At 49.7% G+C, this 24541-nt stretch overlaps 1 protein-coding gene across 2 annotated transcripts in view; it reads right to left on the bottom strand.

The window, feature by feature from the left end:
- The window catches only part of LOC134909900 (cingulin-like protein 1), a 288659-nt gene that overhangs the window by 88235 nt on the left and 175883 nt on the right, over nucleotides 1–24541 (bottom strand). For both annotated transcript variants that reach the window (XM_063917267.1, XM_063917268.1), the window contains one exon: nucleotides 13725–13892. In XM_063917267.1, coding sequence (XP_063773337.1) covers nucleotides 13725–13892 — 168 coding nt within the window. The remainder of the gene's footprint in view (nucleotides 1–13724; nucleotides 13893–24541) is intronic.

Here is a 24541-nt window from a genome sequence, read left to right as displayed (position 1 = left end):
TTTTTGCTTGTAGCAGGCCGTTGTAAATGGCTCTTAACTCGAGAACATTTATGTGGAGACAAGATTCCTGGAGCGACCATTTCCCCTGGAAATTTCTTCCTTGGGTGACTGCGCCCCAGCCTCGGAGACTTGCATCTGTTGTCAGTAGGACCCAGTCCTGGATTCCGAACCGGCGCCCTCCTAGGAGGTGAGAACTTTGTAGCCACCACAGGAGAGAAATCCTGGCCCTGGAAGATAGACTTATCTTCCGGTGCATGTGCAGGTGAGACCCGGACCATTTGCTCAGCAGATCCACTGAAACACCGGGCATGAAACCTGCCAAACGGAATGGCTTCGTACGTCGCAACCATTTTCCCCAGAACCCGAGTAAATTGATGAATCGACACACTTGTCGGCCTCAGAAGCTCCCTGACCATCGTCTGTAGTTCCAGAGCTTTGTCTTCCGGAAGAAACACTCTCCGTAACTCCGTGTCTAGAATCATGCCCAGAAAGGGCAGCCGAGTGGTCGGAATCAACTGAGACTTTGGCAAATTTAGTACCCAACCGTGTTGTCGCAGAACCGACAGAGACAAATTCACATTTCTCAACAATCGTTCCTTGGACCTCGCCTTTATCAGGAGATCGTCCAAGTACGTGATAATTGTAACCCCTTGCTTGCGAAGGAGAACCATCATTTCTGCCATGACTTTGGTGAAAATCCTCGGGCTGTGGAAAGCACAAACGGCAACGTCCGAAATTGGTAATGAGAATCCTGTATCGCAAACCTGAGGAAAGCTTGATGCGGAGGATATATCAGGACGTGTAAGTAGGCATCCTTTATGTCGACTGAAGCCATAAAATCCCCCCCTTCTAGGCCGGAAATCACAGCTCGAAGAGATTCCATCTTGAACTTGAAAACTTTCAAGTATGGATTGAGGGATTTTAGGTTCAGAATCGGTCTGACCGAACCGTCCGGTTTCTGTACAACAAAGAGGCTCAAGTAGAACCCCTCCCCCCGTTGGGACGGGGGAACGGGAACAATGACCCTCTGTTGACACAACTTTTGTATTGCTGCCTTCACCACCTCCCTGTCTGGAAGAGACACTGGTAAGGCCGAAATGAAAAACCGGTGAGGGAGAATCTCCTGAAACTCCAGCCTGTATCCCTGAGATACTATATCTAGGACCCAAGGATCCAGGCCTGATTGAACCCAGACCTGACTGAAGATCCGCAGACGGCCCCCCACCGGTCTGGACTCCCCCAGAGAAGCCCCAGCATCATGCGGTGGTCTTGGTAGAGGCGGGGGAGGACTTTTGGTCCAGGGCGCCTGATAATGCAGGCGACTTTCTTCCCCTTCCTCTACCCTTTGAAGCGAGGAAAGACGAACCTTTTCCACGCTTGTATTTATTTGGACGAAAGGACTGCATTTGCTGATGGGGTGCCTTTTTCTGCTGCGAGGGAACATAAGATAGAAAAGATGACTTACCCGCCGTCGTGGTAGACACCAGGTCAGCCAAGCCGTCACCAAACAAGACACTACCTTTGAAGGGGAGAGCTTCCATAGCTTTCTTGGAGTCTGCATCAGCATTCCATTGATGGATCCACAGCGCCCTCCTGGCCGATATCGCCATGGCATTGGCTCTTGATCCCAAGAGACCAACATCCCTCACCGCATCCTTCAGGTAATCTGCAGCGTCCTTGATATAACCAAGAGTCAAAAGAACATTATCTTTATCAAGGGTATCCATATCAGCAGCTAAATTATCAGCCCATTTAGCAATAGCACTACTCACCCATACCGACGCCACAGCAGGTCTGAGCAATGCACCCGTATTAGCGAAAATGGCCTTCAGAGATGTCTCCAGCTTGCGATCCGCCGGATCCTTGAGAGCTGCCGTGTCAGGGGACGGAAACGCCACCTTCTTAGACAAACTGGATAGAGCCTTGTCGACATTCGGAGACGACTCCCATTTTTCCCTGTCATCAGAGGAGAAAGGATACGCCATGAAAATTCTCTTGGGAATCTGCCACCTCTTGTCCGGCGACTCCCAAGCCTTTTCACAAAGAGTATTCATTTCATGAGAGGGGGGAAACTTCACCTCAGGCTTTTTCCCTTTAAACAAACAAATCCTTGTTTCCTGCACTGCAGGTTCGTCAGAGATATGTAAAACATCTTTAATAGCCACAATCATGTACTGAATACTCTTAACTATCCTTGGGTGTAAAGTAGCCTCAGTGAAATCGACATCGGAATCAGAATCCGTGTCGGTATCCGTATGTACCAACTGGGTAAACGACCGCTTTTGCGACTCTGACGGGGCCTGCACCTGAGACAAAGCATCCTCCATGGATTTCCTCCACACCTGTGTCTGTGACTCCGATTTATCTAATCTTTTAGACAATGAGGCCACATTTGTATTAAGTGTACTTAACATTGTAAACAAATCAGGTGTCGGCTGTGCCGACAGAGCCAACTCCAGACCCCCATCTGCGCCCCCAGCAACCTCCTCCGGGGAGTAACACTCAGCTTCAAACATGCCGACACGTAGTACCGACACACTGACACACACACACTGCCTCAGCTAGGGGACAGACCCACAAGGAAGCCTGGATAGAGAAAACACAGAGGGAGTATGCCAGCTCACACCCCAGCGCCCATATATCCCACCAAAAGATATATGTGTAAAGCGCTGCTGTGAAATACAATAAATATGCACCAAATATCTGTGCCCCCGCCCCTCCCCCCCCCCCCGATTTGCTCACTGCTACTTGAAGTGGAGCTTGGAGGTCCCGGGCCAGCGTCTCATGCAGCGGCTGTGGATGAGAGAAAATGGCGCTGGTGAGCTGTGCGGCTAAGACCCGCCCCTTCCCGGCGCGCTTCAGCCCGCTAAAATTCAAACTTGAAAATGCTGGCGGGGGTACGGAAAACGGTGCCCGGGCACCGAAAATGCCTTCTGCCAGCCCTGCAAGACCCAGTAACATGCTGCCCAGGGCGCTCCCCCCCAGCGCCCTGCACCCTGTGAGTGCCGTTGGTGATGTGTGTGGGAGCACGGAGCGCAGCGCTACCGCTGTGCTGTACCTTGTTACTGAAGACTTCTGCCGTCACTGAAGTCTTCGGATCTTCACATACTCACCCGGCTTCTTTCGTCTGGCTTCTGTGAGGGGGGTGACGGTGCGGCTCCGGGAACAAGCAGCTAGGCGAACCAAGTGATCGAACCCTCTGGAGCTAATGGTGCCCAGTAGCCTAAGAAGCAGAGCCCTTAACTAAGTAGAAGTAGGTCTGACTTCTCTCCCCTCAGTCCCTCGATGCAGGGAGCCTGTAGCCAGCAGGTCTGCCTGAAAATAAAATACCTAACAGAAAGTCTTTTAGAGAAACTCAGGAGACCTCCCCTAGTGAGTGTCCAGTCATTCCTGGGCACAAGGTCTAACTGAGGTCTGGAGGAGGGGCATAGAGGGGGGAGCCAGTTCACACCCAGTCAAAGTCTTTTCAGTGTGCCCAAGCTCCTGCGGATCCCATCTATACCCCATGGTCCTTTTGGAGTCCCCAGCATCCTCTAGGACGTAAGAGAAATACTGATAAATTGTTTGAAATATCTTCTTTGCATTATTCTAATCATTTTTATAGCCCAAACTCTGGAGTAAAAAGTCTATGGCAGGTGAGGCAGTGCCTCACCTCTGTATCCTTTCCACACATCTCTAATCAAAACTCACCAGATTTCCAGGAGTTTATAATGATGCACCTGTGTATAATGCCCAGATGTACCCTTTAGCTCATACTGTATATTGCATGTAAATCTGGTTCTGGGGTTAGCCAGTGCCTCCTGAGCCATTTAGCTCACCGCACGTCCCTGCCGGCGGCACCCCCAACAGGTCCCGTTGCTAACAACATCACATCGCTTGCGAGTCGTGTAGTGTGTACATAGCTTAAGTATAAAGAGGTGTCAATGTTGGTCAAAAAGGTGAGGTCTAGAAATAATTACATGATTTAATGCAGTAAAAGAAGCAGCAAATGTACTTGGGTTTCATATTTTGTCTCAGTAGCAAACAAAGTAAGTTTGCCATCTAGTGGATGTAGGTTTTATTGGAAAATATGTAAAATCTCTATATAATTCTGCACATTGCATGACTACTATATACAAGCAAATAATCCATGAGATGCTCAGTTTATATGTTAGGCCTGAAAATAATCTTTGTAATTCAGAGCAATGATAAACTGAACCGATGATGGATAGTGAACAATCACACTGTAACGTAGAAATTAAGTGCACCAGTGCTCATAGCAAGGATGCAAGATTATTGAACTGAGATAAAGCATCATTTTAGTGCTGTTCCTTGCTATGAGAGGTGCACATAAATGTTACTTCCAAAAATGGGTATAGTTACAAAAGTGCCCCTTTAGCGTGATCCTGGTGTAATCCAGACCATCCACAGACCACAGAAAGCATGCTCGGCTCCCGAAAAATAACAAGCTGTGCAGGCTGAAATATTCTAATCAACATAGGTGGTGTTATGTTTATATTTATTTGCATTTCTTTATTTTAAATTTACAGCCAATTCTAACTGAGAGAATTGTAGGTTATGCTTACCGGAGATGGCGACAAGTAGGATTGAGCGTAGGTACAGCAAAATTTTGTATTACTTATGCTTCATGGTGGAACAGAATATTTTACAAGATTTCAGCATTGCGGTATGCAAGAAACGCTTTTGCTTGGTCATTCCACACAATGACCTTCCACCGTGATTTGGCATATTTGCCTCTGGTCAAATTCTTCTGTTGTGTGATGTGCTTGGATTAAGACTTGAAACACTTAAGACTAAAGGGCCCCATACACTAATGCGACATGTCGGACCCTTATGTTGCAGGCGATCTCCACGGCAGCCTCCCGGGCGGCAACATTGCATAAGATACATCGTATGCGGTCCTTTTGCTTACGATGTATCTTGTGCGATCCCAGCCATGCCTCCAGGGTCCGACATGTCGCTAGTGCAACACAGTCAATCTAGGGGATCCGATCCGATGCTCACAGGACCGCGCATCGGATCGGATCGGATGTAAAACACATCCGAAATGCCCGATTTCATCTGATATATCGGCCCGAATGGCCGAAATCAGATGAAATCGGGCATTATCGTTCTAGTGTATGGGGCCCTTAAATGCTGCCAGTGAAAAGTGCTAAAAAGAGAATAGTTTCAAAATTTCACTCCTCTCTAATAACAGATTCTCAAATACTGTTTGAAGAAATGTTGTCCTAGTTTCGCATTGGTTGGTCTGTTAATTGAATACCTATATTTAGGGCCACAAAGACATCCGGCAGGCCCTAGTACTGGGGGACTTTGCTATCAGAGATCTCGCAGTCACACCCCATTATTAGCATTAGTATGCAGTAGAGGATGTTTTCACGGAATTGTGGCGATGTGGTTATCATCCCCTGTACGCCGGGTCTCCTAGACTTGACCAGCCGGGTCATCCGCTTTCCCCTCTTTAGCACCCCTGCCTGTATTGACTTGTAATGATAAGAAAAGACTTGCTGGACACCCTTGTTCGAATCAGTGTTCACTCTTTCTTAAATTGAACCAGAGATTTTCTCTTCTTGTATTCCCAACACACTAAATTTAGCTCCAATGAAAACACTGGTGCATAAAATTAAATTTGTAATATACAATAAAAATTACTTTTCTCGTTACTTACAGATGTAGCCTCCGTTATCTTGACTGACTGAGGCGTTAGTACCGATCGGGCATACGCAGCGTACCGGGGCGCAGGGAGGCGCACCTAGTCACAGAGAGGCGTGACCAATCGCATGGAGGCAGATAGAGCGTTTGGCGTTACCTTTACGTGTAATACCTGCGATCATCCACCAGATGTCGCTTTTTACAATCACCACTGCGCATGGTCTCCCGTAAAATACAATACTGAAATATATAATAAGCACTACTTTACTAAGCGTCTCATTACGCTGCATACAGTAAATACAGAATCTCATTACGCTGCATTATTTAATACAGTATATACGGTACAGACGCAAATAGTACAGCATACAGTATATGATCCATTTACAGTACTTTAGGAATATGTGAGCATCCAAGTCCCGCAGACAAAACAACATAAAACCAGTAGTGTACACTGACGCAAATGGACGTGTTAGAAGTACACTACAGCCTATTGAGATTAGGAATATTGTACAGTATGTTAGCGTCCTAATCCGGTAGCTATTACAGCATAATCAAAACCAATGGATTTATTCATCTGTCTGCGGCGAAGTGGTGAAGTGTTCCGCTTCCTATACTCAGAGTCCCGGGTTCGATTCCTAAAGTACGAATGCATGTTAGTTTTTTCCAGACACTTTATTACTTTTTTTATTCACATAAACCAGGGCAAAGCTGCAGGAGCAGTTAAGGTTCTATGGTACACATACAATTCTGTAGCAGGGTAGACTCAATAGAAATGGCTACCACCTGTGATTCCTTGCCCCATGGAGGCCCTCGGCTACGGAGCAAGTAACAGCCCAGATTTTGCAGGCTATGGGGCAATGCTGAAGGAGCGTCACAATCCCCTAGCTAAAATACACAGGAGCGATAGGGATAAGCGAGGTCTATGCACATTACGGTACACCGGACTCTGATCGCATAGCACACTGGCAAAATGTCCTCCGCCCCGGAACCCCCACCACGTGGCAGCACTCGGATATGGAGTCAGAGATGGCGTAAGTTTTGCAGGCCACGGGGCAATGCTGAAGGAGCGTCACAATCTCCTAGCTAAAATACACAGGGGCGATAGGGATAAGCGAGGTCTATGCACATTACGGTACACCGGACTCGATCGCATAGCACACTGGCAAAATGTCCGCCGCCCCTGAACCCCCACCATTGACTGTCTTACACAGAAAAAATAAGAATTTACTTACCGATAATTCTATTTCTCGTAGTCCGTAGTGGATGCTGGGAACTCCGTAAGGACCATGGGGAATAGCGGCTCCGCAGGAGACTGGGCACAAAAGTAAAGCTTTAGGACTACCTGGTGTGCACTGGCTCCTCCCCCTATGACCCTCCTCCAAGCCTCAGTTAGGATACTGTGCCCGGACGAGCGTACACAATAAGGAAGGATTTTGAATATCGGGTAAGACTCATACCAGCCACACCAATCACACCGTACAACCTGTGATCTGAACCCAGTTAACAGCATGATAACAGAGGAGCCTCTGAAAAGATGGCTCACAACAATAATAACCCGATTTTTGTAACAATAACTATGTACAAGTATTGCAGACAATCCGCACTTGGGATGGGCGCCCAGCATCCACTACGGACTACGAGAAATAGAATTATCGGTAAGTAAATTCTTATTTTCTCTGACGTCCTAGTGGATGCTGGGAACTCCGTAAGGACCATGGGGATTATACCAAAGCTCCCAAACGGGCGGGAGAGTGCGGATGACTCTGCAGCACCGAATGAGAGAACTCCAGGTCCTCCTCAGCCAGGGTATCAAATTTGTAGAATTTAGCAAACGTGTTTGCCCCTGACCAAGTAGCTGCTCGGCAAAGTTGTAACGCCGAGACCCCTCGGGCAGCCGCCCAAGATGAGCCCACCTTCCTTGTGGAATGGGCTTTTACAGATTTTGGCTGTGGCAGGCCTGCCACAGAATGTGCAAGCTGAATTGTACTACAAATCCAACGAGCAATAGTCTGCTTAGAAGCAGGAGCACCCAGCTTGTTGGGTGCATACAGGATAAACAGTGAGTCAGATCTCCTGACTCCAGCCGTCCTGGAAACATATATTTTCAAGGCCCTGACTACGTCCCACAACTTGGAGTCCTCCAAGTCACTAGTAGCCGCAGGTACCACAATAGGTTGGTTCAGATGAAACACTGAAACCACCTTAGGGAGAAAATGAGGACGAGTCCTCAATTCCGCCCTGTCTGAATGGAAGATCAGATAAGGGCTTTTACAGGATAAAGCCCGCCAATTCTGACACGTGCCTGGCCGAGGCCAGGGTCAACAACATGACCACTTTCCATGTGAGATATTTTAACTCCACAGATTCAAGTGGTTCAAACCAATGTGACTTTAGGAACCCCAAAACTACATTGAGATCCCAAGGTGCCACTGGAGGCACAAAAGGAGGCTGTATATGCAGTACCCCTTTTACAGACGTCTGAACTTCAGGTAGTGAAGCTAGTTCTTTCTGGAAGAAAATTGACAGGGCCGAAATTTGAACCTTAATGGACCCCAATTTTAGGCCCATAGACACTCCTGTTTACAGGAAATGCAGGAATCGACCTAGTTGAAATTCCTCCATCGGGGCCTTACTGGCCTCGCACCACGCAACATATTTTCGCCAAATGTGGTGATAATGCTTTGCGGTTACATCCTTCCTGGCTTGACCAGGGTAGGGATGACTTCATCCGGAATGCCTTTTTCCTTCAGGATCCGGCGTTCAACCGCCCTGCCGTCAAACGCAGCCGCGGTAAGTCTTGGAATAGACAGGGTCCTTGCTGGAGCAGGTCCCTTCTTAGAGGTAGAGGCCACGGGTCCTCCGTGAGCATCTCTTGAAGTTCCGGGTACCAAGTCCTTCTTGGCCAATCCGGATCCACGAGTATAGTTCTTACTCCCCTCCGTCTTATAATTCTCAGTACTTTTGGTATGAGAGGAAGAGGAGGGAACACATACACTGACTGGTACACCCACGGTGTTACCAGAGCGTCCACAGCTATTGCCTGAGGGTCCCTTGACCTGGCGCAATACCTGTCCAATTTTTTGTTTAGGCGGGACGCCATCATGTCCACCTTTGGTTTTTCCCAATGGTTTACAATCATGTGGAAGACTTCTGGGTGAAGTCCCCACTCTCCCGGGTGGAGGTCGTGCCTGCTGAGGAAGTCTGCTTCCCAGTTGTCCACTCCCGGAATGAACACTGCTGACAGTGCTATCACATGATTTTCCGCCCAGCGAAAAATCCTTGCAGCTTCTGCCATTGCCCTCCTGCTTCTTGTGCCGCCCTGTCTGTTTACGTGGGCGACTGCCGTGATGTTGTCCGACTGGATCAGCACCGGCTGACCTTAAAGCAGAGGTCTTGCTTGGCTTAGGGCATTGTAAATGGCCCTTAGCTCCAAAATATTTATGTGAAGTGATGTCTCCAGGCTTGACCACAAGCCATGGAAATTTCTTCCCTGTGTGACTGCTCCCCAGCCTCGCAGGCTGGCATCCATGGTCACCAGGACCCAGTCCTGAATGCCGAATCTGCGGCCCTCTAGAAGATGAGCACTCTGCAACCACCACAGGAGAGACACCCTTGTCTTTGGTGACAGAGTTATCCGCTGATGCATCTGAAGATGCGATCCGGACCATTTGTCCAGCAGGTCCCACTGGAAAGTTCTTGCGTGGAATCTGCCGAATGGAATTGCTTCGTAGGAAGCCACCATTTTTCCCAGGACCCTTGTGCACTGATGCACTGACACTTGGCCTGGTTTTAGGAGGTTTCTGACTAGTTCGGATAACTCCCTGGCTTTCTCCTCCGGGAGAAAACACCTTTTTCTGGACTGTGTCCAGGATCATCCCTAGGAATAGAAGACGTGTCGTCGGGATCAGCTACGATTTTGGAATATTGAGAATCCAACCGTGCTGCCGCAGCACTATCTGAGATAGTGCTACCCCGACTTCCAACTGTTCTGGATCTTGCCCTTATCAGGAGATCATCCAAGTAAGGGGTAACTAAAACTCCCTTCTTTCGAAGGAGTATCATCATTTCGGCCATTACCTTGGTAAAGACCCGGGGTGCCGTGGACAATCCAAACGGCAGCGTCTGAAACTGATAGTGACAGTTCTGTACCACAAACCTGAGGTACCCTTGGTGAGAAGGGTAAATTGGGACATGTAGGTAAGCATCTTTGATGTCCAGAGAGACCATATAGTCCCCTTCTTCCAGGTTTGCAATCACTGCTCTGAGTGACTCCATCTTGAATTTGAACCTTTGTATGTAAGTGTTCAAGGATTTTAGACTTAAAATTGGTCTCACCGAGCAGTCCGGCTTCGGTACCACAAATAGTGTGGAATAGTACCCCTTTCCCTGTTGCAGGAGGGGTACCTTGATTATCACCTGCTGGGAATACAGCCTGTGAATGGCTTGCAATACTGTCTCCCTGTCTGAGGGAGACGTCGGTAAAGCAGACTCTATGAAACGGCGAGGGGGAGACGTCTCAAATTTCTTGAGACGGGCCCCCACCGTGCCTGAGACCGCTAGTAAAGCCCCAGCGTCATGCTGAGGACTTTGCGGAGGCGGGAGAGGGCTTTTGTTCCTGGGAATTGGCTGTTTGCTGCAGCCTTTTTCCTCTCCCTCTGCCACGGGGCAGAAATGAGGCGCCTTTTGCCCGCTTGCCCTTATGGGGCCGAAAGGACTGCGCCTGATAATATGGCGTCTTCTTAGGTTGAGAAGCTACCTGGGGTAAAAATGTGGATTTTCCAGCCGTTGCCGTGGCCACCAGGTCTGTTAGACCTACCCCAAATAACTCCTCCCTTTTATAAGGCGATACTTCCATATGCCTTTTGGAATCAGCATCACCTGACCACTGTCTTGTCCATAACCCTCTTCTGGCAGAAATGGACAGTGCACTTACTCTTGATGCCAGTCGGCAAATATCCCTCTGTGCATCACGCATATATAGAAATGCATCCTTTAAAATGCTCTATAGTTAGTAATATACTGTCCCTATCTAGGGTATCAATATTGTCAGTCAGGGAATCCGACCAAGCCACCCCAGCACTGCACATCCAGGCTGAGGCGATTGCTGGTCGCAGTATCACACCCGTGTGAGTGTATATACATTTTAGGATATTTTACTGCTTTCTGTCAGCAGGTTCCTTAAGGGCGGCCGTATCCGGGGACGGTAGTGCCACCTGTTTAGACAAGCGTGTGAGCGCTTTATTCACCCTAAGGGGTGTTTCCCAACGTGCCCTATCCTCTGGCGGGAAGGGGTATGATGCTAATAACTTTTTAGGAATTAACAGTTTTTATCGGGGGAAACCCACGCATCATCACACACTTCATTTAATTCCCCAGATGCAGGAAAAACTACAGGCAGTTTTTTCTCACCCAACATAATACCCTTTTTAGTGGTACTGGTATTATCAGAAATGTGTAAAAACATTTTCCATAGCCTCAATCATGTAACGTGTGGCCCTACTGGAAGTCACATTCGTCTCTTAATCGTCGACACTGGAGTCAGTATCCGTGTCGGCGTCTGTATCTGCCATCTGCGGTAACGGGCGTTTTAGAGCCCCAGATGGCTTTTGAGACACCTGGACAGGCACAGGCTGAGTCGCCGGCTGTCTCATGTCATCAATCTTTTGTAAAGAGCTGACACTGTCACATAATTCCTTCCATAAGCTCATCCACTCAGGTGTCGACTCCCTAGGGGGTGACATCTCTGTTACAGGCAATTGCTCCGCCTCCACCTCATTTACCTCCTCATACATGTCGACACAACGTACCGACACCCAGCACACACACAGGGAATGCTCTGATAGAGGACAGGACCCCACTAGCCCTTTGGGGAGACAGAGGGAGAGTATGCCAGCACACACCAGAGCGCTATATATATATACAGGGATAACCTTATATAAGTGTTTTTCCCCTTATAGCTGCTGTATTGTTATACTGCGCCTAATTAGTGCCCCCCTCTCTTTTTTAACCCCTTTCTGTAGTGTAGTAACTGCAGGGGAGAGCCAGGGAGCTTCCCTCCAACGGAGCTGTGAGAGAAAATGGCGCCAGTGTGCTGAGGAGATAGGCTCCGCCCCCTTCTCGGCGGCCTTTTCTCCCGTTTTTCTGTGGAATCTGGCAGGGGTTAAAATTCATCCATATAGCCCTGGGGGCTATATGTGATGTATTTTCGCCAGCCAAGGTGTTTTTATTGCTGCTCAGGGCGCCCCCCCCTAGCGCCCTGCACCCTCAGTGACCGAAGTGTGCTGAGGAGCAATGGCGCACAGCTGCAGTGCTGTGCGCTACCTTGGTGAAGACAGGATGTCTTCTGCCGCCGATTTTTCCGGACCTCTTCTTGCTTCTGGCTCTGTAAGGGGGCCGGCGGCGCGGCTCTGGGACCGAGCTCCGAGGCTGGGCCTGTGTTTGGTCCCTCTGGAGCTAATGGTGTCCAGTAGCCTAAGAAGCCCAATCCACTCTGCACGCAGGTGAGTTCGCTTCTTCTCCCCTTAGTCCCTCGATGCAGTGAGCCTGTTGCCAGCAGGTCTCACTGAAAATAAAAAACCTAAAACTAAACTTTCACTAAGAAGCTCAGGAGAGCCCCTAGTGTGCACCCTTCTCGTCCGGGCACAAAAATCTAACTGAGGCTTGGAGGAGGGTCATAGGGGGAGGAGCCAGTGCACACCAGGTAGTCCTAAAGCTTTACTTTTGTGCCCAGTCTCCTGCGGAGCCGCTATTCCCCATGGTCCTTACGGAGTTCCCAGCATCCACTAGGACGTCAGAGAAAAAATAATATGTAAGTAAATGTTACGGGAACACAAACAAAAGAAAAAAAGTTGGCACTTTAGGACTCGAACCCTGGACCCTCAGCGTGGGAGGTGAGAGCCTTCATCGCTAGCTCACGACGCCTCATGAGAGATTTACAAGTTCATGTGTAAAAGTACTGCAAATAGCGACCCCTCCCCATTGGTGTTGGTTTATGCCTTAGGGGACTCGGACGCTCATACTTGCATTTCAAAAGCACGGTATTTTCCACCGCCTCCTGCTACCCCCATCGCCCTCCCCCCCTGGGAGCCTGCAAAGGTCATGCAGTAGACAGGGAGGGAGTTCAGGTCATGTGCAATACACAAACGCCAAAGTTCTACACTACTGTGTTACTCAGTTAGTTGCATCAGAATACACTCATTTATACTCATTACCGCTGTGTATTTGCATTTAGCGTAAAAAATCGCTCCTGCAGATTTACTCTGATTTATGTGAAACCTGTGTGCACCCTTCCATTGACTGTCTTACACAGAAAAAAAAATAATATGTAAGTAAATGTCACGGGAACACATACAAAAGAAAAAAAGTTGGCACTTTAGGACTCGAACCCTGGACCCTCAGCGTGGGAGGTGGGAGCCTTCATCACTAGCCCATGACGCCTCATGAGAGATTTACATGTTCATGTGTAAAAGTACTGCAAATAGCGACCACTCCCCATTATGCCTTAGGGAACTCGGACGCTCATGTACATGTATTTCAAAAGCACAGTGTTTATGCATTGTACATTCTTCCTTTTTACACAATTAGTTGCGTCTCCATACACAAACTTGCGTCTGCATACACAAGTGTTTTAACATGTTCGTTTGTGTCTGTATAAACTATTTACAGTATATTGAGAACTCACACCGTCTGACCATTGGTCACCATCTATTAACATTACAGTCATCACTGACCAATTGCCAGAGCTGTAGATAAGTCCGCCGCTATACGATCGAAAGTACTGGATTGGTGGAGCATTAGCCACCCAGTGGTGGAGATGTGTAATGCATGCTGAGTATCTAGTATCGCCTCAACGCGCCTGCCCGTGATTAAACTCAGCAAGCTAAGCTATTGCCTTAGCGTGACTAAACGTCCGCCTAGACGGAGAAACAGTCAAGATAACGGAGGCTACATCTGTATATACCTCACCTTATAGTGAATTACACTGATTATGCGTATTAAATCATTATTAAACACTTAACATGCCAAATTCAAAACAATGATTAATATATAAAATTATATATCTTCCACATTACCTGGTTTTGCAAGTTAGATACGTGGTCGACTAGTAATGTCTTGTCTCTCCGTAATTCAGTGTTGCTTTGCTCCTCTTTGGCTAAAATAGCTTGCAGTTCAGCAATCTGGCTACTTAAAGTGGTGCTGTGTAAGTCTTGAAGGTTGTTTCCTTTAAGTAGTGAGTCAATCTAGAAAAAGGAAGGACAAAACATAAGGAGCTATGCATTTCTGAAATTATAAATAGATAATGTACTGTATGTTAATAATAACACAAGCATTGTGGAACATTTCATCGACTTAATTTGTGGTTTAGCATTACCCTTCCTCAACAATGGTGTTGCAGTTTTTGCCTATTTCTCTAACGTCCTAGTGGATGCTGGGAACTCCGTAAGGACCATGGGGAATAGCGGGCTCCGAAGGAGGCTGGGCACTCTAGAAAGATCTTAGACTACCTGGTGTGCACTGGCTCCTCCCACTATGACCCTCCTCCAAGCCTCAGTTAGATTTCGTGCCCGGCCGAGGTTGGATGCACACTAGGGGCTCTCCTGAGCTCTTAGAAAGTTATAGTCTTAGAATTTGTTATTTTCAGTGAGACCTGCTGGCAACAGGCTCACTGCAGCGAGGGACTAAGGGGAGAAGAAGCGAACTCGCCTGCTTGCAGCCGGATTGGGCTTCTTAGGCTACTGGACACCATTAGCTCCAGAGGGATCGACCGCAGGCCCAGCCTTGATGTTCGGTCCCGGAGCCGCGCCGCCGTCCCCCTTACAGAGCCAGAAGCAAGAAGATGGTCCGGAAAATCGGCGGCATGAAGACTCTGTCTTCACCAAGGTAGCGCACAGCACTGCAGCTGTGCGCCATTGCTCCTCTCACACACTTCACACTCCGGTCACTGAGGGTGCAGGGCGCTGGGGGGGGGCGCCCTGAGGCAGCAATAAAAACACCTTGGCTGGCTAAAATACCTCAATATATGGCCCCAGGGGCTATATAGGAGGTAAATACCCCTGCCAGAATTCCATAAAAAACGGGAGAATAGGCCGCGAAAAAGGGGCGGAGCCTATCTCCTCAGCACACTGGCGCCATTTTTCCCTCACAGCTCGGCTGGAGGGAAGCTCCCTGGCTCTTCCCTGCAATTCTACAGTACAGTAAGAGGGAAAAGAGAGGGGGGGCATTAAAATTGGCACTGTATACAGTATATTATATAAAAGCTATTAGGGACATAACTCAGTTAGTCCCTGTATATATATAGCGCTCTGGTGTGTGCTGGCATACTCTTACTCTGTCCCCCCAAAGGGCTTTTGTGGGTCCTGTCCTCGTTTAGAGCATTCCCTGTGTGTCTGCGGTGTGTCGGTACGGCTGTGTCGACATGTTGAATGAGGAGGCTTATATGGTGACAGAACAGAGGCCGATATATGTGATGTCGCCCCCTGTGGGGCCGACACCAGAGTGGATGGATAGGTGAAAGGTATTAACCGACAGTGTCAATTCCTTACATAAAAGGGTGGATGACGTAACAGCTGTGGGACAGCCGGCTTCGCAGCCCGCGCTTACCTAGGCGTCTCAAAGGCCATCAGGGGCTCAAAAACGCCCGCTCTCTCAGATGGCAGACACAGATGTCGACACGGAGTCTGACTCCAGTGTCGACAAGGTGGAGACATATACACAATCCACTATGAAGCATCCGTGACGTGATCCCGGCAATAAAAAATGTGTTATACATTTCTGACTTTAACCCAAGCACCTCTAAAAATGGGTTTTAGGTTTGGGGAGAAAAAACAGGCAGTGTTTTGTTCCCCCATCAGATGAATAAATGAAGTGTGTGAAAGCGTGGGTTCCCCCGTTAAGAAACTGGTAATTTATAAAAAGTTACTGATGGCGTACCCTTTCCCGCCAGGTGGATAAGTTACGCTGGGAGATATCCCCTAGGGTGGATAAGGCGCTCACACGTTTGTCAAAAAAGGTGGCACTGCCGTCTTAGGATACGGCCACTTTAATAGGTACCTGTTGATAAAAAACAGGAGGCTATCCTGAAGTCTGTATTTACACACTCAGGTACTAGACTGAGACCTGCAGATAGTGCTGCTGCAGCGTGGTCGGTGACCCTGTCAAACAGGGATACTAGTTGGAAAACATAAAAACATATTAAAGACGTCGTCTTATATATGGGGGATGCACAGAGGGATATTTTGCCGGCTGGCATCCAAAATAAATGTAATGTCCATTCTGTCAGGAGGGTATTAGAGACCTGTCACTGGACAGGTGATGCTGACTTAAAAAGCGCATAGAGAGCCTTATAAGGGTGAGGAATTATTTGGGGATGGTCTCTGGGACCTCGTATCCACAGTATCACTGACCTGGTTTGGGAGTGTTGTGGACTCGGGGCTTCTTCCGATGACCGGGAAGAGGAACCGCCACTGGGTCGTAGTAGAGATGGCCGGATGTAGGTCTTCCTCATGCAGAACTAAGACGGCAGGCGGGAGGCCCAGAGGAATTCTTGTAGGTCTCCTGTAAGACAAGACTTGTAGAAATAATGAAGGCTGGGGTACTGAGATATTGGAGACACTGTGGTATTGAAGGCACTGAGGTACTGGGAGTACAGGGAGTGCTGGGAGACCCTTGGAGGCACGGAGGTGTTTGGAGGCACGGAGGTGCTTGGAGGCACGGAGGTGTTTGGAGACACCGAGGTGTTTGGAGGGACGAGGTGCTTGGAGGCACGAGATGCTTGGAGACACGGAGGTAACTGGAGGCACGGAGGTGCTTTGAGGCGCGGAGGTGCTTGGAGGCACGGGGTGCTTGGAGGCACGAGGTGCTTGGAGGCACGGAGGTGCTTGGAGGCACGGAGGTAACTGGAGGCACGGAGGTAACTGGAGGCACGGAGGTAACTGGAGGCACGGAGGTGCTTGAGGCGCGGAGGTGCTTGGAGGCACGAGGTGCTTGGAGGCACGAGGTGCTTGGAGGCACGGAGGTGCTTGGAGGCACGGAGGTGCTTGGAGGCACGAGGTGCTTGGAGGCACGGAGGTAACTGGAGGCACGGAGGTGCTTGTAGGCACAGGATGCTTGGAAGCACAGGTTGCTTGTAGGCACAGGATGCTTGGAAGCACAGGTTGCTTGTAGGCACAGGATGCTTGGAAGCACAGGATGCTTGCAGGGACAGGATGCTTGGAAGCACAGGATGCTTGCAGGGACAGGATGCTTGGAAGCACAGGATGCTTGCAGGGACAGGATGCTTGGAAGCACAGGATGCTTGCAGGGACAGGATGCTTGGAAGCACAGGATGCTTGCAGGGACAGGATGCTTGGAAGCACAGGATGCTTGCAGGGACGAGGGAGCTCTGGATCATAGCTTCCACAGGAGAAACGAAGATACTCAGGCATCGGATCTCTGCCTGGTATCTGATTTTAAATTCCCCGCCCTAGCCTGATTGGCGGAGCAGGCAGGTGACGTCAGACCTGCTCCGCCTCCTTGCCCTTGCTTGTGATGGCGGCGCCCTTGCTTCCGGGAAGCCGCCGGAGAGCAGCGCCGACCCGCCGCTGAAGCCGGAGACTGACAGGGGAAGAGAGGCGCCGGGCAGACCAGGCCACCCGCAGGGACAAGCGCGGTCGCCGCTGCCCGAGGTTCGTGACAGTACCCCCTCCTCCAGGAGTGGCCCCTGGACACTTCCCGGGCTTAGTCGGATGTCTGGAGTGGAAGATCCGAATCAGACGAGGAGCCGTTACTTCAGTAGCCCCAATCCAACTTCTCTCCTCAGGTCCATAACCCTTCCAGTCCACCAAGTACTGTAATTTTTTATGAAGATAACGAGAGTCCAGAATAGCTTTGATTTCAAACTCCGCTCCAGCTTCTGCCACTACGGACGTTGGCCTTGGGAGTGCTGAGTGGAATCGATTCAGTATGAGGGGACGGAGTAGAGAAACATGGAAGGCGTTAGGTATGCGAAGATGGGCAGGCAAACCCAGTTTACAGACCACAGGATTTAAGACTTGTAGCACAGGGTAAGGACCGATGAACCTTGGAGCGAATTTCATGGTGGGCACCTTCAACCGGAGATTCCGTGTGGACAGCCATACCCTGTCCCCAACTTTATATTGAGGTGCGGCTTGCCGTTTCTTATCTGCAAAGAACTTGTACCGAACAGAAACCTGCTTAAGATTAGCATGAACCTTTCTCCAAATTTGTCCAAAGTGTCGTAGAGTGGACGCTACAGCAGGAACCTCTATTATCGGAAGGCTTGGAAATTCCGGAACACGGGGATGGAACCCGTAGTTGACGAAAAATGGTGATTCCCCAGTGGAAGAATGAAACAAATGGTTATGGGCAAACTCCGCCCAAGGCAACAACTCCACCCAGTTGTCCTGTGAAGGAGAGAGATACAACCGAAGAAAAGTCTCTAGATCTTGATTGACTCGTTCCGTTTGTCCATTTGTTTGGGGATGATAAGCCGACGAAAACTTAAGTTTAATGTGTAGAGTTGAACAAAGGGCTTTCCAAAACCTGGCGGTGAACTGTACTCCACGGTCAGAAACAATCTCTTGTGGCAACCCATGCAAACGAAAATGTTCTCGGATAAACAATAGAGCCAGTTTCGGTGCTGTCGGAAGACCAGTCAAGGGCACAAAGTGTGCCATCTTCGAAAAACGGTCAACGATAACCCAAACGGTGTTGCAACCCTTGGAACAGGGCAAGTCAGTGATGAAGTCCATGGAAATGTGAGTCCAGGGTCTCACAGGGATAGGCAGAGGACGAAGTAACCCTGCAGGAGGCAGACGAGGAGATTTATGTTGTGTACATTGGGGACATGAATTAACGCAATCTTGTACATCCTTCCTCATGGTGTTCCACCAGTAAGACCTTTGCAGAAACTTGTACATCTTCTGAGCGCCGGGATGACCGGAAAACTTGGAGTTATGGACCCACCGTAGTATTCCTGGGCGGAATCTAGCTGGTACGGACATTCTTCCAGGAGGAGGAGCTGGAGTAGTTAAAGCAGCAGAGACAGAAACTGGATTCAGAATTAAACCCCGCTCCGGAGGTTCATCCTCGTCTGTGGGAACCTGTGAACGGGAAAGCGCATCTGCTTTAATATTGAGAGTCCCGGCACGGTACTTGATAATGAACGAGAATCGGGAAAAGAAAAGTGCCCATCTCGCCTGGCGAGGATTCAAACATTGTGCGGATTTGATGTACAGTAAATTCTTGTGATCCGTGTAGATGGTAAACACATGTTTAGCCCCTTCTAGAAGATATCTCCATTCTTCCAAGGCAGATTTGATTGCCAAGAGTTCCTGGTCTCCAATAGAGTAATTTCGTTCGGCTGGAGAGAATTTACGAGAGTGGAAGCCACACGGATGTAATTTCTTATCAGAGGAATGCTGGGAGAGGACAGCCCCCACCCCGACTGAAGATGCATCAACTTCTAAGAAGAAGGGTTCCTCGAAATTTGGTTGTTGGAGAACTGGAGCCGTCGTGAAAGCTAACTTTAAGCGAGAAAAAGCTACAATGGCTTCCGGAGGCCACAAACTAGGATTAGAACCCTTTCTCGTCAGGGCAGTAATGGGTGCAACAATGGTGGAGAAACCTTTAATGAATTTCCTGTAGTAGTTCGCAAAGCCCAGGAACCTTTGTATTGCTTTCAGGGAAAGAGGCTGAGTCCAATCACGAATGGCCGACAACTTTTCCGGATCCATGCGAAGCTCCGTCCCCGAGATGACATAACCGAGGAACGGAATAGATGTTACTTCAAAGGTACATTTGGAAAGCTTGGCGTAGAGATGATTCTCTTGTAAACGGTGTAGCACCTCTTTGACTTGAGTCCTGTGTTCGACAAGATTCTTGGAAAAAATCAGTATGTCGTCCAGATATACCACAACGCTCTGATACAGCATATCACGAAAGATTTCGTTGACGAATCCCTGGAAAACCGCGGGAGCATTACTAAGACCAAACGGCATCACCAAGTATTCGTAATGCCCATCTCGGGTATTAAAGGCAGTCTTCCATTCATCCCCCTCTCGGATGCGTATAAGATTATAAGCTCCTCTCAAGTCGAGTTTTGAAAAAATGCGGGCACCACGAACCCTATCAAATAACTCTGTGATTAGTGGCAAGGGGTATTTATTCTTAATAGTAATGTCGTTTAGGCCGCGGTAGTCGATGCATGGTCTCAACCCCCCGTCCTTTTTCTTCACGAAAAAGAAGCCTGCACCAGCAGGGGAGGAAGAGGGGCGAATGAATCCCTTGAGCATATTGGACTTAATATACTCCGACATGGCTTGAGTCTCGGGAAGAGACAGAGGATATGTGCGACCACGAGGTGGCGTCTTCCCTGGGACAAGGTCAATAGGGCAGTCCCAAGGCCTGTGAGGTGGTAACAGGTCAGCAGCTTGTTCCGAAAATACGTCCTTGTACCCTTGATATGCCTCCGGAATGTGCTCTTCATCCGTTTTGGAGGTAACACGGAGCGGACAAACAGGAGTAAGACAATTAGTGTGACAAAAGGAACTCCAGGACAGAATTTGTGACGACTTCCAATCGATGTGGGGGTTATGACTTTTCAGCCAAGGCATTCCAAGAACCAGATCATGGGGCATTTCTGGGATTACCAAGAGTTCCAAATCTTCCTGATGTAGAGCCCCGACCCGCAGCTTAACTGGCCCCGTGCGCCACATTATGAGACCTTTGGAAATTCTAGTCCCGTTGATAGCCGTCAGTGAAATTGGCCGCTCGATAGGCCGTAACTTTAAACCCAAACTTTGGGCACAGAAGGAAGAAACGAAGTTCCCTGCAGCTCCGGAATCCAATAGGGCTTCACAAGACCTGGAGACTGAATTGGAGACTAGAGTTACTGGAAGCAAGCAGTCCGAAGTTGGAGAAGCTTTTGTCGTAACTCCCAGCTTGACTCCTCCGGAACAAGCTAGGTCTGCCCGTTTCCCGGACGGACTTTACAAGATTTAAGAAAATGATCTGCGGCTCCACAGTAAAGGCAGAGTTTACCCTCACGACGACGCTGTCGTTCTTCCGGAGACAGTCGGGAGCGGTTAATTTGCATGGGCTCATCTGAGCTAGGTGAGGCCACCGGCCTAGGAGTAGGATTCCGGAACCTGGAACGATCCGAACGGTTACGTTCTCTTCCACGCTCCTGCATCCGAAGATCCACCTTGACGCAAAGGGAAATCAAATCTTCTAATGGATCCGGCAGATCTCTAGTAACCAGCTCGTCTTTCAGCCGGTCGGAAAGACCGTTCCAGAAGGCAGCTCTCAGGGCATCATTATTCCAGCGTAGTTCGGAAGCAATGGTCTGGAAATGAACCACGTACTGGCCCACGGAACGGGCGCCCTGCCGAACACGGAGCAAATCGGAAGAAGCAGTGGTCATTCTGCCGGGCTCGTCGAAAATCCTTCGAAAGGACGAGATGAAGTTGGTGTAGTTGGAAACCATGGGATCAGATCGTTCCCATAATGGAGACACCCAATCCAAAGCAGAACCTTCCAACAGAGAAATAATATATGCTACCTTGGACCGGTCTGTAGGAAAGTTGTGTGCAAGTAGCTCGAAATGTACCTCGCACTGGTTCAAGAAACCACGACAATTTTTGGGATTCCCATTATAGCGGGACGGAGTAGGCAACTGAAGGCGTGGAGTGACACCGGCCGATGGTTGAACATTGCTGGCAACGGCAACTGGTGCGACTGCTGGAACAGGAGCCGGAATTACTGAGGCCAGAGACGCCTGAATCTGATCCAGACGCCCGGACAACTGCTGGAGGTACTGCATCACCTGACCTTGTGCTGCTTCCTGACTTTGCACTCGAGAAGCCAGGTTCTGGATGGCACTAGAGTCCGTGTTCCGATCCCCCGAGTCCATGAGGCCTGAGTATACTATCACTGACCTGGTTTGGGAGTGTTGTGGACTCGGGGCTTCTTCCGATGACCGGGAAGAGGAACCGCCACTGGGTCGTAGTAGAGATGGCCGGATGTAGGTCTTCCTCATGCAGAACTAAGACGGCAGGCGGGAGGCCCAGAGGAATTCTTGTAGGTCTCCTGTAAGACAAGACTTGTAGAAATAATGAAGGCTGGGGTACTGAGATATTGGAGACACTGTGGTATTGAAGGCACTGAGGTACTGGGAGTACAGGGAGTGCTGGGAGACCCTTGGAGGCACGGAGGTGTTTGGAGGCACGGAGGTGCTTGGAGGCACGGAGGTGTTTGGAGACACCGAGGTGTTTGGAGGGACGAGGTGCTTGGAGGCACGAGATGCTTGGAGACACGGAGGTAACTGGAGGCACGGAGGTGCTTTGAGGCGCGGAGGTGCTTGGAGGCACGGGGTGCTTGGAGGCACGAGGTGCTTGGAGGCACGGAGGTGCTTGGAGGCACGGAGGTAACTGGAGGCACGGAGGTAACTGGAGGCACGGAGGTAACTGGAGGCACGGAGGTGCTTGAGGCGCGGAGGTGCTTGGAGGCACGAGGTGCTTGGAGGCACGAGGTGCTTGGAGGCACGGAGGTGCTTGGAGGCACGGAGGTGCTTGGAGGCACGAGGTGCTTGGAGGCACGGAGGTAACTGGAGGCACGGAGGTGCTTGTAGGCACAGGATGCTTGGAAGCACAGGTTGCTTGTAGGCACAGGATGCTTGGAAGCACAGGTTGCTTGTAGGCACAGGATGCTTGGAAGCACAGGATGCTTGCAGGGACAGGATGCTTGGAAGCACAGGATGCTTGCAGGGACAGGATGCTTGGAAGCACAGGATGCTTGCAGGGACAGGATGCTTGGAAGCACAGGATGCTTGCAGGGACAGGATGCTTGGAAGCACAGGATGCTTGCAGGGACAGGATGCTTGGAAGCACAGGATGCTTGCAGGGACGAGGGAGCTCTGGATCATAGCTTCCACAGGAGAAACGAAGATACTCAGGCATCGGATCTCTGCCTGGTATCTGATTTTAAATTCCCCGCCCTAGCCTGATTGGCGGAGCAGGCAGGTGACGTCAGACCTGCTCCGCCTCCTTGCCCTTGCTTGTGATGGCGGCGCCCTTGCTTCCGGGAAGCCGCCGGAGAGCAGCGCCGACCCGCCGCTGAAGCCGGAGACTGACAGGGGAAGAGAGGCGCCGGGCAGACCAGGCCACCCGCAGGGACAAGCGCGGTCGCCGCTGCCCGAGGTTCGTGACACACAGCAACTGCTGGGAAGAAATAATTTTACCTCAGGTTTCCTCACAGACAAAGGTACAATCCTTTCGGCTTCAGAAAAGCAAGCGGGTCAAATGGCGCTTCCTTTCTGTACAGAGACAAGGGTAGAGGGAAAAAAGCTGCACCAGTCAGCCTGTTCCCAGAATCAAGATTCTTCCCCCGCCTCCTGTGAGGCCACACCATGACGCGGGTGCTCCACAGGTGTAGCCAGGTACGGTGGGGGGCCGTCTCAAAAAATTTCAGCAATTAGTGGGCTCGCTCACAGGTGGATCCCTGTTTCTTTCAAGTAGTATTTCAGGGGTACAAGCTGGAATTCGAGATGTCTCCCCCCAGCCGTTTCCTAAAATATGCCTTGCTGACAACTCCCTCAGGCAGGGAGGCTGTGCTAGAGGCAATTAATAAGCGGTATTCCCAGCAGGTAATACTCAAGGTGCCCCTACTTCAACAAGGACGGGGTTACTATTCCACACAGGTTGGGGTACTGAAACCGCATGGTTCGGTGTGACCCATTTTATATTTAAAATCCTTGAACACAAAAATTCAAGTTCAAGATGGAATCGCTCAGGGCGGTTATTCCAAGCCTGGACGAGGGGGATTACATGGTATCCTGGGACATCAAGGATGCTTACCTGCATGTCCCCATTTACCATCCTCGCCAGGAGTACCTCAGATTTGTGGTACAGGATTACCATTACCAAGTCCAGACACTGCCGTTTGGACTGTACATGGCACCGAGGGTGTTTTATCAAGGTAATGGCCGAAATGTTGATACTCCTTCAAAAAAAGGGAGTTGTAATTATCCCGTACTTGGACAATCTCGTTATAAGGGCGAGGTCCAAGGAGCAGTTGGTAGTCGGGGTAGCACTATTTTGGAAAGTGCTACAACAGCATGGTTGGATTCTAAACAGTCCAAAGTCACAGCTGGTTCCTATGACACGTCTACTGTTCCTGGGGATGGTTCTGGACATAAACCAGAAATAGTGTTTCTCCCGGAGGAGAAAGCCAAGGAGTTGTCATCTCTAGTCAGAGACCTCCTGAAGCCAAAATAGGTAGCGGTGCATCATTGCACGCGAGTCCTGGGAAAAATGGTAGCTTCCTACGAAGCAATCCCATTAGGCAGGTTCCATACAAGAACTTTTTAGAGGGACCTGTTGGACAAGTGGTCCGGATCGCATCTTCCGATGCATAGGCTGATAACCCTGTCTCCAAGGACCAGGGTATCTCTACTGTGGTGGCTGCAGAGTGCCCATCTTCAAGAGGGCCGCAGGTTCGGCATACAGGACTAGGTCCTAGTGACCATGGATTCCAGCCTTTGAGGCTGGGAGGCAGTCACACAGGGAAGAAATTTCCAGGGACTTTGGTCAAGTCAGGTTATTTCCCTACACATAAATATTCTGGACCTGAGGGCCATTTACAATGCCCTGAGGCCGGCAAGGCCTCTGCTTCAAAACCAGCCGGTACTGATCCAATCAGACAACATCACGGCAGTCGCCCATGTAAACCAACAGGGCGGCACAAGAAGCAGGATGGCGATGGCAGAAGCCACAAGGATTCTCCGATAGGCGGAAAATCATGTGTTAGCACTGTCAGCAGTGTTCATTCCCGGAGTGGACAACTGGGAAGCAGATCTTCTCAACAGACACGACCTCCACCCGGGAGAATGGGG

Source organism: Pseudophryne corroboree, chromosome 4 (genome assembly GCF_028390025.1).
Source record: "Pseudophryne corroboree isolate aPseCor3 chromosome 4, aPseCor3.hap2, whole genome shotgun sequence".
NCBI classification, from domain to species: Eukaryota; Metazoa; Chordata; class Amphibia; order Anura; family Myobatrachidae; genus Pseudophryne; species Pseudophryne corroboree.
The sequence above is the reverse complement of the archived record's forward strand: the minus strand, read 5'-3'. Positions and strand labels throughout refer to the sequence as shown.